The sequence below is a fragment of the Camarhynchus parvulus genome, chromosome 1A (genome assembly GCF_901933205.1).
Source record: "Camarhynchus parvulus chromosome 1A, STF_HiC, whole genome shotgun sequence".
NCBI lineage: Eukaryota > Metazoa > Chordata > Aves > Passeriformes > Thraupidae > Camarhynchus > Camarhynchus parvulus.
This window is the reverse complement of record NC_044586.1, coordinates 67,875,250-67,889,076: the sequence shown is the minus strand read 5'-3', so window position 1 is coordinate 67,889,076 and position 13,827 is coordinate 67,875,250. Positions and strand designations below refer to the sequence as shown.

Genomic DNA, 13,827 nt, shown 5'->3' with positions numbered 1-13,827 from the left:
GTGCCAGCAAACGATTTCCACTCCTTCATGGGACAAGGGGACCAAATTTCCAGGGATTTGCATGTGAAAAATGCTCAAATCCCTGGCCCCTGGCCACATCCCAGCCATGGACGACATGGGCTTGTCCCTGGAGCCACCTCTGAACCTCGGGACCACCCCCATCTTAGATTGCAGATCCCCAATTTGTTGATCTGTTCCGTTTTTCCAGTTGGACTCTTGCCTGCAGGTACAACCTGGCTGGGCTGGGAATTCTCAGATTTTCCTTTGGAGATGGGAAAAATGGAAAATCATTGTCTCTTAGCCTGTCTTGATCCAGGACAGGATCTGGGCTACTCGTGGTTGCTTTTAATGCTCCAACCCCGCCTCCCCCAGGCAGGATTAGCAGGGCCAAGACAATCCACAGCTCTGGAAATTTGGGAAGGGGGCTCAGGAAAAGGAGAAGGGGCAGGAAATACACCAAAGGAGGAGGGGAGGGATGCTGGGGGAAAGGAGAAGGCGCATGAAATCCCTCAAAGGAGGAGGGGAGGGATGCTGAAACTTGGGGAGGGGCCTGGGGGAAAAGGGAAGGGGCAGGAAATTCCCCAAAGGAGAGGGGGAGGGATGCTGAAACTTGGGGGAAAGGAAAAGGGGCATGAAATCCCCCAAAGCAAAGGGAAGAGATGCTGAAACTTGGAGGAAAGGAAAAAGGGCAGGAAATCTCCCAAAACAGGGGAGAGGGATGCTGAAACTTGGGGGCTGGGGGAAGGGAGAAGGGGCATCAAACCCCCCAAAAGAGATGGGAGAGATGCTGAAACTTGGGGGGGGGCTGGGGGAAAGGAGAAGGGGCAGGAAATCCCCCAAGGCAGGGGAGGGAGATGCTGTTTGTGGATCTCTTGGCTTTGTAGGGCGGGAGATGGAGGAGTAAATCCCTTGCCCCCACGCCCCGTGGGGCTCCGGGGGTGGGCTGGCACAATTGCTGGGCTGGAGGGAGGAGCCCACCTGGGGACAGAGATAAGGGGCGGGCGGGGGGATTGCGGTTCCGCAGCGTGAGCCGCAGCAGTTATCAGGGCAGAAACTCGGCTTTTATTACCATGCATTAGAATAGATTAGCAGGCAGAGCAATTAGCAGCCTCGCTCCGTTTTGGCCCGGCGACAGGGGTGGTGATGCTGGGGGGAGGCAGCTTTGGCAGGGCAGATTTTCTCTCCCCAAACCGCAGCACAAGGACAGGGATGGAGTTCTGCTCTTCCAACCCAGCACTGCCCCGCTGGGACATTGAGAAGAGCAGCTTTGGATGGTGGTCTGAAGATTTTTGAGGCTTGTGGTCCTTTAAAAATTACCCTGGAGAGATGCAAATCTCCAGAATGAATTCCAAATATTTTGAGTTTCTACTTCCAGTACCTATGAAAGACCCTACAGATTTTACTTCCCCCAGTGTCTTTCCCCTACTTTGTCCAGTTCATCTCATTGCCCCACTGGGACACTGAGAAGAGCAGCTTTGAATGGTGGTCTGAAGGGTCTGAAGAATTTTGTGGCTTGTGGTCCCTTAAAAATTGCATCCAGGAGAGGTGCAAAGCTCCAGAATGAAATCCAAATTTTTTGAGTTTCTACTCCCAGATCCCTTTGGAAAAATCTACAGATCTCTTGGTGCCCAAATAGCACCCATTAAAGATCCTACAGATTTTACTCTCCCCAGTGGCTTTCTCTCCTTTGTCCAGTTCATCTCAATGCCCCGCTGGGACATTGAGAAGAGCAGCTTTGGATGGTGGTCTGAAGATTTTTGTGGCTTCTTGTCCCTTAAAAATTGCATCCAGGAGAGATGCAAAGCTCCAGAATGAATTCCAGATTTTTTGAGTTTCTACTTCCAGGACCTTTTGGAAAAACTCACAGACCTCTTGGTGCCCAAATAGCACCCATTAAAGATTCTACAGCTTTTACTTCCCCCAGTGTCTTTTCCCCTCTTTGTCCAGTTCATTTTTGATGCCTAAACAGCAGATTTTGAGGAGTTGAGCCTGTTTGTGCTTAGAGCCAAAGATAAATATTCAGCTCCTTCCTCTGATGCTCATGAAGTTGCTGAGAAAACTCCTCACCAGCAGGACAGGTTTCCCAGCAATAATCCTGTGCATTATCCCAAATTTGTCACTTTTCCTGGAGCATCTCCTGCCTTTTTTTTTTTTTTTTTGGTCCAGAATGGAGTATCCTGGGCAGTTGGTCAAATTTAACTTCTTGGTGCCAGGGAGAGCTAAATTTCAGCCATGCCCTGGGCAGCCTGGAGGCCAAAGAGAGAGGGCAGGGAGGGAGTGGGCTATCCACCACATGGCCATGTAAAGTTTAAGGTCAATTATGTCTGTGTCTCGACATTTATGGCATTCCTGTTCTCAGGACCCCCAGGGAACCTGGAAATGTCAAAACATTGCTAAAACTGACCTTAAACTTTACATGAGAGTGGGACTGAGTCTTCTCCCTTTTCCTGGCTCCAGCCAGAAAATTGCTTTGGCTCCAGCAGAAGGAAAGGCAAATTTCAGCTGCTCCCTCCTTCCCCAGCCTTGCTCCCCCCTGGTGATAAAGCCACCTCAGGAGACCCAAAGCTGCCTCTGAACATTGGTCAGATTTGGGCTAAAACAAATCTCTTCATCCATCCCCAGATTCCTTTAATTGCTCTGCTTTCCTCTCACCTTCTTTCTGACTGGAAAATCAAAAAAAACTTTTCCCCACTAAGGAATGAAGCTGTCACATTGCATCTCACCCTGAAAGAGGGACCAGACTGATGAGCCTGAGCTGGATAATTCAGTTCTCCAGAGCCTCCCAAAGCCAAGCATCTCTGTCCTGAATCTTTCCCAGATTGCTGCCCCCAGTCCTGGCTGAAAATGCCATTCCCAGGGTTTGCACTTGGCTTCCACCGAGCTCCCTCTGCTGATCGCTCCCAAAAGGCACCTCAGACCTGCCTGTTCCTCACGGGAACAGGGACAAGGACAGGCACCCCTGGGTGATGCTGGCAGGCTGCTCTGGGATCCATCAGCCCGTGCTTGCTTGGGGAATGTGGGGCTTTGTAGAGAGAGAGGAGGAACCCCAAGGGCTGCAGCAGTGCCAGAAACTCTTCTTCCACCTCCTAGGTTCTGTGCTGCTCCAGCTTAAAGTATGTCCTGGTTCAGGGCAAATTTGGGAGAGAACCCCGCAAAGGGGCTCCTCTGGGAAAGCAGATTCAATCGGCCTCCCCCCCAAACTGGTGTGGGAGAAAATACCTCCTTGGAGAAGAGTGGAATAAAACCTGTTTATTAAACAATAAAACCTAAAAAATATTAATCAATAAAACCCCTTGCTGCTCCAAAAAGAGAGACAAACTCAGAAAGTCCCTCCATGGGCTGTAGCTCAGCTCACTCAGTCTCTTATCAGTCCCTCTGGTGCTGGAAATGTCGCAGGCCAGGCCCGGCCTGGTGGCCACAGTTGTGAGCTGCTGGTGCTCCTCTGGTGTTCAGTCCAAAGCAGGTTTAAACAGGCCCAAAGAAAAGGGAAAAAAGAAAAAAAAACAGTCCAGGGAACTTCTTTGCCTCAGCAATGGACTATAATAGAACCTTGAGTTAACCAGGACTTTGAGATCTTCCCGATGTGACTAGGCAAACTCTATTGGCTGGACTATGAGGACTTAGTCTCTCCATGTTTGGTAGCTATACTCCTGTCCTGGTTCAGGGCAAATTTTGGAAAGAGCCCCCAAAGGGGGTTTTTGCTGCTCCAAAAAGAGAGACAAACTCACAAAGTCCCCTCCATGGGCCGTAGCTCAGCTCACTCAGTCTCTTATCAGTCCCTCAGTGCTGGAAATGCCGTGGCCCAGGCCCGGCCCAGTGGGCCACAGGTACAGCTGCTGGTGCTCTGCTGGAGTTCAGTCCAAAGCAGGTTTAAACAGCTCCAAGGAAAAGGGAAAAAAGGAAAAAACCACAGTCCAGGGAACTTCTTTGCCTCAGCAATGGACTATAATAGAACCTTGAGTTAACCAGGACTTTGAGATCTTCCCGATGTGACTAGGCAAACTCCATTGGCTTGACTATGAGGACTTAGTCTCTCCACGTTTGGTAGCTATACTCCTGTCCTGGTTCAGGGCAAATTTTGAAGAGAACCCCCAAAGCGGGGTTTTTTGCTGCTCCAAAAAGAGGGACAAACTCAGAGAAGTCCCCTCCCTGGGTTGTAGGTCAGCTCACTCAGTCTCTTATCCGTCCCTCTGGTGCTGGAAATGTCGCAGGCCAGGCCCGGCCTGGCCCGGTGGGCCACAGGTGGAGCTGCCGGTGCTCTGCTGGGTGTTCAGACCAGAGCAGGTTTAAACAGCTCCAAAGAAAAGGAAAAACAACCCCACAGTCCAGGGAACTTCTTTGCCTCAGCTAGCTAAAACTAACTAAAGCAAAGGAGAGCTCTGTCCCGCTGTCTGTCCATCTGAAAACACAGGCCAGGAGCAGGAATGTGAAGGAGTGAGTGCAGTGTCTGAAAACAAACTGAGCTTCTTCTCTCCCCCCTTCACTCTCTGGAACAAGTCTTAAAGGTGCAAAACTTATTATTCAGCATAAACAGAACAAGATGATTTGGGATAAAAGCATCATATAGTCAACCTAGGACAAGTACTTGCAGGGAAATGCCCCAGTCATGGAGAAATGACGAGGAGGACTCCATGGATATCAGAAGGCTAATTAATTACTTTATTATACTGTAATATTCTATATTATATTACACTATATATTCTATATTATATTACACTATGTTACCTTACATCTAAACTGAATCTGCCAAGCACTCAGTTCTATACACACTGCACAGAATCTCGTGACTGTCAGCCCACACCCCCAACATGATGAGGTCTCTGGTGTTGAGATGACCCCAAGGTGTTGGAAAGTCTCTTTTTCCCAGCCCTGAGACCAGAGAAGAAGACAGGATTCCTTGGCTCTCGTTCTCAAGGTTGTTTATTTTCTCTTATCTATTCCATTCTTTCTCTGACCTGCTGAGCTCTGTCCAGCAGGTCGGGTTGTGGCACAGTCCCTGCCCTTGGGCTGGTGTTGGCTTTTTATACTAAGAACTGTGTGTACTTTATTTACAATAATTTTCCAACACCTATCACCTATGTTAGACAGTGAGCTTCTACTCTAAACCAATCCAGAAGTGTCACCATCACAGCAGAAGATGGAGGACAAGAAGAAAAAGAAGGACAGGACACAATTAGATTCTTCTATCTTACTTGAACTTCTATTCTAAATCCTCAAAATTCTTCATTTTCACCTGGTGATAAATTAACTATCATTCTACTCAAACTCTTGTGGCTTGTAACTCCTCACACAAAGTTGGTAATTGTTTCCATGGGCTAAAATCAAAGGCACAGGTGTTTTTGACTCTGTGCCAAGGTCTCTGAGCCCCCTGCCAGGGTCTGAGTCCTCCAGGGCAGCCAGAGGAATGTCCTGGGTTCCGACACACACACACACACCTGGCCCTGACAGGCCAAGAAAACCAAACACCATCACTTTGGGTAAACCATCTCCATATTGCATTTTACTTTGGCACAAACACAGGCACATGAGATAAGAATTGGTTTTCCTTTCTTTGAGGTCCAGAGAATGTGAAACCCAGAAATATTCTTGGGAAGAATTGAGCCTTGTTTTTCTCTGTGAAGAGAAATGTGGCGACACCAGCTTGGCCTAGGAGAGAAGTTCTGGTGTGTTACAAGACCAAAGATTTGACAAAAAGTCACTATTTCTGTTATTTCTTTTTGTAGGGATCGGAGAATCACAGAAGGGTTTGGGTTGAAGGCACCTTAAAGCCCATCCAGTGCCACCCCTGCCATGGCAGGGACACCTCCCACTGTCCCAGGGTGCTCCAAGCCCATCCAACCTGGGCAGGAACAATTCCAGGGATGGGACATCCCCAAATCACCCTTCCCCTCAGGGACAAGGACAACTCCTACCAGGCCATGCCTGCACCCCTTGTTAGATTTCAGATCCCCAATTTGTTGATCTGTTCAGGTTTACCAGTTTGACTGGTACAGCCTGGCTTGCCATGGGCTCTTGCTGGGCTGGGAATTCTCAGATTTTCCCTTGGAGATGGGAAAAATGGAAAATCATTATTTCTTACCTTGTCTTGATCCAGGACAGGGGGAACCATCTGGGCCATTCATGGTCTTCCAACTGAGACCTAAATCCCTGAAATCCACATCCTCTGTAGCCTGCTCCTGATTTTTTTTTCCCAGAAAGGAGACCACTGGAGGTGGTGGTGTGAGTGAGGGGGGCAGATGGATAATCTGAGGGAAAAAAGAGGGGAACAGGTTGAATTTTAGGGGAAAAAACTAAAGAGAGGTGAAAAAAAGAGTGGGAACTTCGCCCAAGCTGCAAACACACCACTGGGAAGAGGTGAGGATTGGGGTGGGGCAACATCTCCATCTTGCACAAGGGGAGGACCCCAGTGTGAGGGACCCTACACCACAAAAAGCCCAGGAATGAAGAGTTTGGGGGTGAAAATGAGAATTCCAACATGAAACTTGTATCTTATCAAAATATCCCACCCTGGCTTGGTGACCCCTCCTCACTGGTGTGACTGGGGGTGCCCTGGTTGCCCCCAGCACTGGAGGGAAGGTGTGAGGACAGGGGGGCTGAGATGATCCATCAGAGGGTGAGAGAATTTATCCCCTGAGGGAAATGTCACTGTTTAGAACCAGAAAGGAAAACTGAAATGCCAAAACCTTTTGCAAAAGAGTGATTCCAGCAAATTACCCATTTGGAGGTGGTGGGAAGGTGTCATTTGGGGCTGCTGGGATGACCCAAACCATTGAGCTCTCTCTGAGCTTTGCCATCAAACACAGATTTTTTTCACATCACTCTCCTTCCCTGAGAACCCACCTGAACACCCAGAGTCAAAAGAAAACTGCTGTGCATGAAATGGTGAGGCTTCTCCAAAAAGGATTAATTTTTTTAGAATTTATTTCTGGGAGTTAAGAATTTTTTGATGTTTTTTTTTTCCTCACTGAATAAAAAAAAATTACATTGTGTGCTAATTGCCTCTTGTAAAAAGCCCCCAAATACTCTGTTCTGAGTAGCAATTTCTGATCAGATCCAATCACCACTCTTTTGTCTTGAAATTTGTTATTAATTAACAGAATTGCAGATAAGACCTTTTCCATTGCCAGAAAACTGACTTTTTTGGGTCTCACATTCAAAAAGCTGGATATTTTATTCTGTTTCTTGGGAAATTATGGGGGAAAAAATAAAACAGAATCCAAATCTTCTCCTTTTTCAACAGTTATGGTTATGAGCAAGCAAGGCTCAGTCAGGTGAAAAATAAAGGTTATTTTGGGGGGCTGGGGGAAGTTTATGTGTGTAGGGTGGTGGTTTGGGGTTTTTTTTGTCTACAACAGGATGATGGAGATGAGAGTCTGGGCTTGGTTTGGCCAAGATTTAGGGATTTAATGGCCTGATTTAGTGATTTGATGATGATTTCTTGTGTCCCAAACCAGGACTTCCACTCCAGGCTTTGCCCTGCTCTTTGTGCCTCACTTTCCTGTCTCTGCCTGCTAATTCCAACCTCATGGAGGAACCCTGAAGTTTAACTAGCTGCAGGCAAAGCCCTCTGAGATTCTTGGGGGAGAGACACGAGAGAAGAGGAAAGTATTAATTGAACATTATTAAAATAATTGGTTGGTGGCTGGCGAGCAGAGGGTGAGCACCAGTGGTATTTATTCTTGATGGGACATGAGGAGGAAATCACATTCCTCATGGTTCAGTGGTAGGAGCAGCTCCTCAATATTTGTGCTGATGGTTTTGGACCAAGCAGGACACTTGGAATTGTTGAAGTCACAGCTGGTGATGAAAGAGCAGCTGCTGGTGAGGCACCCAGAGGTGTGTGGTGTCTGCACCACCATCAAAACAAGCTCAGGGGTGGGAAATGCTCTTTTAGGGGCCTGAAGTGGAAATTGGTGCCATGGGTGGGAGCTCCACATTCCCAATTATAACAGGGAATTAGCGAGTGTGGCAGTGGAAAGGGATCTTGGTGTATGGGCACCCTTGGAATGTTGGGGCTACAGGTATTTTATTTGGCAGTAAAAGGGGATTTTTTTTCTGTGCAAACAATAATAAACACACCAGGTGAGAGTCACAGGAGCTCCCAGGGTAGACAGTGACTGTCACCAGGGACAGCAGAAATGATGAGTTGAGGTTGGGATATTTCATTATCCCTCCCTCAGCCCAGCTGCCTTCCAGGTGACCACTTTCATACGCAGAGCCTGGAAGTACTTATTTATTAAAAGTCCATCTGCCTTTATTTACAGTTTGCTGAACTTCGGGTGCTGCCACATCCCCTCTGGGCAGATCCTTCTGTGACCAGATCCTTTGTCACTTTTGTTCCTGCGTCTCAGCCTCACCACCCAGGGATCTGAGGCTGTTGCGGGAGGGAAAGATTTTCCTCTGCACGTGTTGGAACAACTTTCTCTGCTGTTTTTTCCTCTCTTTGGAGAGGGCAGAACATTTTTGGTGGTGCAGAGGAAGGCTGGAGGGGAAGGTTTCTTTGTGTCAGGTATTTTTTTCTGCTCACCTGAATTGTAGGATCACAGAAGGATTTGGGGTGGAAGGGACATTAAAGAGCATCCAGTTCCACCCCTTGCCAAGGGCAGGGACTATCCCAGGTTGCTCCAAGCCTCATGCAACCTTGGACACTTCCAGGGATCCAGGGGCAGCCACAGCTTTTCTGAGCAACTTGTGCCAGGGCCTCATCACCCTCTGAGTACAGAAATTTTCGTAACATCCAACCTAAATCTCGCTTCCTTCAGGGCAATCCACCACAGGAGAACCCACCACGTGGAGAACCTCAGCTGCAGTGCTGGGCAGATACCTTGGGTGATGTGTGAACCCACAGGGTGCTCCAGCTTAGGAGAGATGAGGTGGTCGTGGGAGAGAAGATGGGGGAAACCATGGTCAAAATGATCTGAAGAGGAGCTCTTGGAGTCTCTGTGGTCAGGATGACCCCGAGGTGTGTCGGAGAGTCTCTTCTCCCAGCCTGGCAGCCGAAGGAGTCAGGATTCTTCTGTTCTTGTTCTCAAGGTTGTTTATTTGCTGTTATCCATTACATTCTTTCTGCTGAGATCTGTCCAGCAGGTCAGACAGAGGCACACTGACCACCTTGGGGTGGTGTTAGTTTTTTATACTAAAATTACATTATTTACAATAATTTTCCAATACCTATCACCTATGTTAGACAGTCTGTCTCTACCCTAAACCAATCCAAAAGTGCCACCATCCCAGCAGAAGATGGAGGACAAGAAGAAGGAGGACAAGGCACACCCAAATCCCTCCATCTTGGCTTCTGAACCCCCATTCTAAAAAACTCAAAATTCTACTTTTTCACCCTGTGACAAATTCACTAACATTCTATTCAAACTCTTGTGGCTTGTACATCTTCACACAAAGTTGGTAATTGTTTCCATGGGCTAAAATCAAAGGCACAGGTGTTTGTGACTCCGTGCCAAGGTCTCTGAGCCCCTGCCAGGGTCTGGAGTCCTCCAGGGCAGCCAGAGGAATGTCCTGGGTTCCGACAGGGGGAAACCATGGACAAAATGCTCTGGAGAAGAGCCACCATCACTTCTTTCTGCATGCACAAACCTTCCCAACCTACTGGCAGGTGGCTCCATCCCTTCAGATTTGATTCCTGAGGCAGCTGTGGTCACTCACCTGGGGTGTTGACCCCAGAGCCTGAACCCTGACCCAGAGCCCAGCTCAGCAGAACTCCCCCAGCACCAGACTCCAGCACCAGGCACAGGTATTTAGAGCTTTTCCAACTGAGGAATTGCATTGAAAAAGTCAGACAGTGAAAGTCAAAAGTTAGGAAGTGGCAGAATTGAGGTCACCGTGGAAAAAAGGAATAATAACCTGTGATCCTGTAATTAAAATCTGGCTTGCAGTGTGTGAGTGCAGGCAGCAGATTTGGAAGTACAGAAGCTGCTTTCAGTCTGGCAGTCTCTAATTCCTGAGACCCTGACACAGCAGCCTTAACATTATGTTAAACCCAGGCTTAGTTTGGTTTGGTTTTTCATAAATTCATGATTTGGATGACATTATTTTCACCTTATGGCAGATATCAAGGCTGCAAGGCACATCAGTCTAATATACAGTGAGAGTTTGGTCTGAAAGTTTCATTTTTTAAATGTGTGTGACCTGTAAACAGCAAGGTAAAATGTGGATTATTATATTCCTGCTCAGTGGTGGGATTGGGAATACAAACCACATTCCTGGATGCTTAATTCATATCCATAGATTTAAACTGAGACTGTTCAATTTTAGAAAATCCAGATACTTCTGTTGTGCTGCAGCTGAAGGAAATAAATGGGAGATAACAGAACATCTTGAAGAACTTGGGCACTTGTGTTTTGATTCTGAGCCCAAAAAGGTTTCCCTTCTAAGCTATTCCCAGGAGAGGAGCTCCCACACCCTGTGGAGATTTAATGGGATTGCTGTGGCTATTTGTTTTATGGAAGTGCTTGGAAAAATCTCAGGTCAGCATTTTGCCTTTTGGCTTTCGTGCCACCATGGAGGACTTAGAGTTTTGGGGGTATTTAATGGGCTGTTGGTCCAACCCTCTGGAGAGTGCCCATTTAAAATTCCTGATCCAGCATGTGGCAGGGCCAGAGGAGATTTAATGGGATGAGGGCTCCTGGGGAGGAGAAAGCAGGAGCTGCAGTGCTCATTTTGCTCTCTCAAACCTGCAAAGTGTGCTGAGAATGGCCTAAATATCCCTTTATGAGTTCTTCCTCTGGAAATACAAAAGTTTCCTCTGCCAGAAAGATGGAGAAATTGGAGTTTGGAGTTGGGGTGTTCACTTTATCTAGTCAGTCACTAGAGAGAAGCCAACCCCTGAAGTTTTAGGCAGCCCCAAGCTTTGTAACATTTGGATTAACCACATATAGAGATTTGTGGAGTGTTTCCATGGATCCTCAGCTGGAAATCCCCATGCCCAAGGGTGCAGTCTCTGCTCCAAGGAGTAGGGATGCTGAGGGGTGATCTTGGAGCTCCAGCAGCCCCCAGGTTCTCTCACAAGTGAGACTCTGAAGTCTGGGAGTGGGTGAATAATTTAACATCCACACTTAAGTCTTTATAGCTGCTTTTAATGGGGGGTAATAGCACTGCTAATAACAAAATCCATTGAAGACACCCTGTGCAAGTCCATAACATTACCTTAATGGCAGGAGGTAATTGGCATGCAGCTGGAGCTGTCCTTTTGGATTAACCCTGTGGATTTCCAGGCAGACACCTTCCTTGGAGCAATGGCCTTGGCAGCGGGTGTGGAGTGAATTACAGATGTGGTTTATGTTAAACAAGTGCAAACCTGGGTGGAAACGGGGCAGTCACCAATCCACTTTTCTGGCGGGTGTTTGCACCACACAGGTGAGATGAGGGGTAGTGACAGCACTGAAAACATCAACAGTTAGTGGGTGGTGTGAACTTCATGCATTTGTGCAGCCCAGGTGTGTGCACCCACAGATTTCACTGGGCTGTCACTTATTGGAAACACCTGAATTTTTAAGATTCAACTCTCAGCACTTCTAGTCAGCCATTTTCAAGGCATGTAGAATTATACTCTTTTCTGACCTAGAGATGGGGTAACTGAGAGTTGTTTTAAAAACTTTTATTCTATTTTTAGTCTTATGGGAAAGGTGAGACAACACAGATGTTATAATTCACATCATCACAATCAGAAGCTAACTATTTCTGAATTACAATACATTGTAAGTATTTATTGGTCTATCCCACAAAGGCAGATGCAAAAAACTCCTCAATCTGCAGGGACAGCTGCTTGGAGGTGTGGTTCTATCTCAGAGGTGAGGTACCAGCAGCCCAGAGGCACCACAAGTGTGCAGCATTCTCAGGAGGGACAAAAAAACCATGGGCTGTGCATGGCTTCTCTACAAGGACAGCCCTGCCTGAGGTGTTCCCCAGCCCTTGGACAGCAGAGTTTGAAGGGCTGAGGGTTTGGCCCAGGGAAGGTTGTGCTGTTGGGTGGAGAGGCAGAGAATTCCTGCAGCTGGGATGGAGCTTTCACCCATCACCCTCCCGCCTCTTACAGGTTCCTTGCGACTCCCCAGCCTGCTTGAGCAACGCCACAGCTGCCAGCTGCAGAGTTAATGCTCTCAGGCACGTGGTGGGGCTTCTGGGAATGTCCTGTGCAGGGCCAGAAGCTGGGCATGATGATCCTTGAGTGTTCCTTGCAGTTCAGGATGTTCTCCACAATCCCATGAACACGCCAGGGTGCAAGCGTGGTTTTCCACTTGTGCCGTCCCAAAGAGCACAGAGCCAACTTTCTGTCCACACTAACTGAAATGAACATGGGCAGGAGACCTTTCTCCTTTTTAATGCCTTTATTAAAAGTGATCAGGTCGGGTGGCGAGAACCGATGGGTCGCACTCACGCCACCGCTGCTCCCAGGAGTGACTCGGAGGAGGAGGAAGAGCGCAGCTTTGTCCACGGGTCTGTGGGCAAAACTGGGGGTTCCATCCTCATGAGAACATCGGGAAATTCCTTGATTTTTTGGTTTAACATTTGAGGTTCTCTGTCTAGCTGACATCTTTGAGGTTAGGGTGAGGGGTAAAAAAGGTCTTGGCAGATACTAGATTCTGTTCTTCACAACTAGATGTCACTTTGATTCATCCATTTCATGTAAACTCATTGTTTTTAGGGGTTTTTGGCTAGGTTTGCTGAGGGGTCTCTCCCATTGCATGCTGGATCCGAGGTCATTTTCATGCTAACTCCGAGGTCCCCTCCTCTTCACTGTCTGGGTGTCATCCTCTAGAGAGCAGCCGGGTGCCACTCGACAAAAGGGGGAATTCTTAACGACAGGTAGTTAACGAAAAGGACAGGTGATTACAACAACAAACAGTTAGAACTCCACCCTGGCAGCAACTTGCCCAACTTGTGAACTCTGCAACCTTTTAAAAAAAATTGGCAGCTTTTTCTACTTATAACACCCTGCAGCTCAGGATATTCCCCCCTATCCCATGAGCCGGAGCACACCAGGATGCGAGCATGGTTTTCCACTTGTGCCCTCCCAAAGAGCACAGAGCCGACTTTCTATCCACACTAACTGCTGCTCCCAGTGCCCCGGGCTGTCCTCACTCTGCCAGCCGGGCTGTGTGCTCACCCTGTCCCTGTGTGTTCCTGTGATGGTGGTCACAAGGGTGTTTGGGTGAAGGAAGAGACGAGATCCTTGACTCCATGATCAGAAGGCTTGATTTATTATTCTATGATATATACATCTATTTAAACTATACTAAAAAGAAAAAGAAAAGAGAGTTTCCAGAACCTGCTACCTAACCTAAGAATAGAAAGGTAAAAAATGAAAACAAAGGAGCTCTCTCCGACTCTGTCGGAGAGAATTCAGTCCTGGATTGGCCACTAACTACAAACATCCAAGCTGGGCCAATCCAGACAGACCTGTTGCATTCCACAGCAGCAGATAATCTATTGTTTATGTCTTGTTGTTGAACTTCTGAGCTTCAGCAAAGAAATGTCTGTGACACGTTCCTGTTTCCCCAGCTGCACGAGGAAGGAGCGGTGCGAGCGCTCCAGCGAGCCGCGCAGATTCGCCTCGGAGATGAAGCAGTGCGTCCGCCTCACCGTGCACCCCAACAACATCTCCGTGTCCCAGTACAACGTTCTGGTGAGCAATGACAAACCCTGCCCCCTCTCCTCAGGTGTCACCTGCCCATGCAGCGTGGCAGATCCAGGGATTCAGCAGCAAGAGGTTCTCCAGACTCCGTTAACTTTCCCAGCAGCTCTGCCGGCACAGGGAAAGATTTGCTGCAGGAGAACATTTTGGCATTGGTTATTCTCTGACATTTTGGCATT

The 13,827-nt window shown here is 47.9% G+C and overlaps 1 protein-coding gene across 2 annotated transcripts in view; it reads left to right on the top strand.

Annotated features, from left to right (window-relative positions):
- Positions 1-13,827, top strand: part of PLXNA4 (plexin A4) — a 515,162-nt gene that overhangs the window by 373,291 nt on the left and 128,044 nt on the right. For both annotated transcript variants that reach the window (XM_030960692.1, XM_030960691.1), the window contains exon 6: positions 13,516-13,639. In XM_030960692.1, coding sequence (XP_030816552.1) covers positions 13,516-13,639 — 124 coding nt within the window. The remainder of the gene's footprint in view (positions 1-13,515; positions 13,640-13,827) is intronic.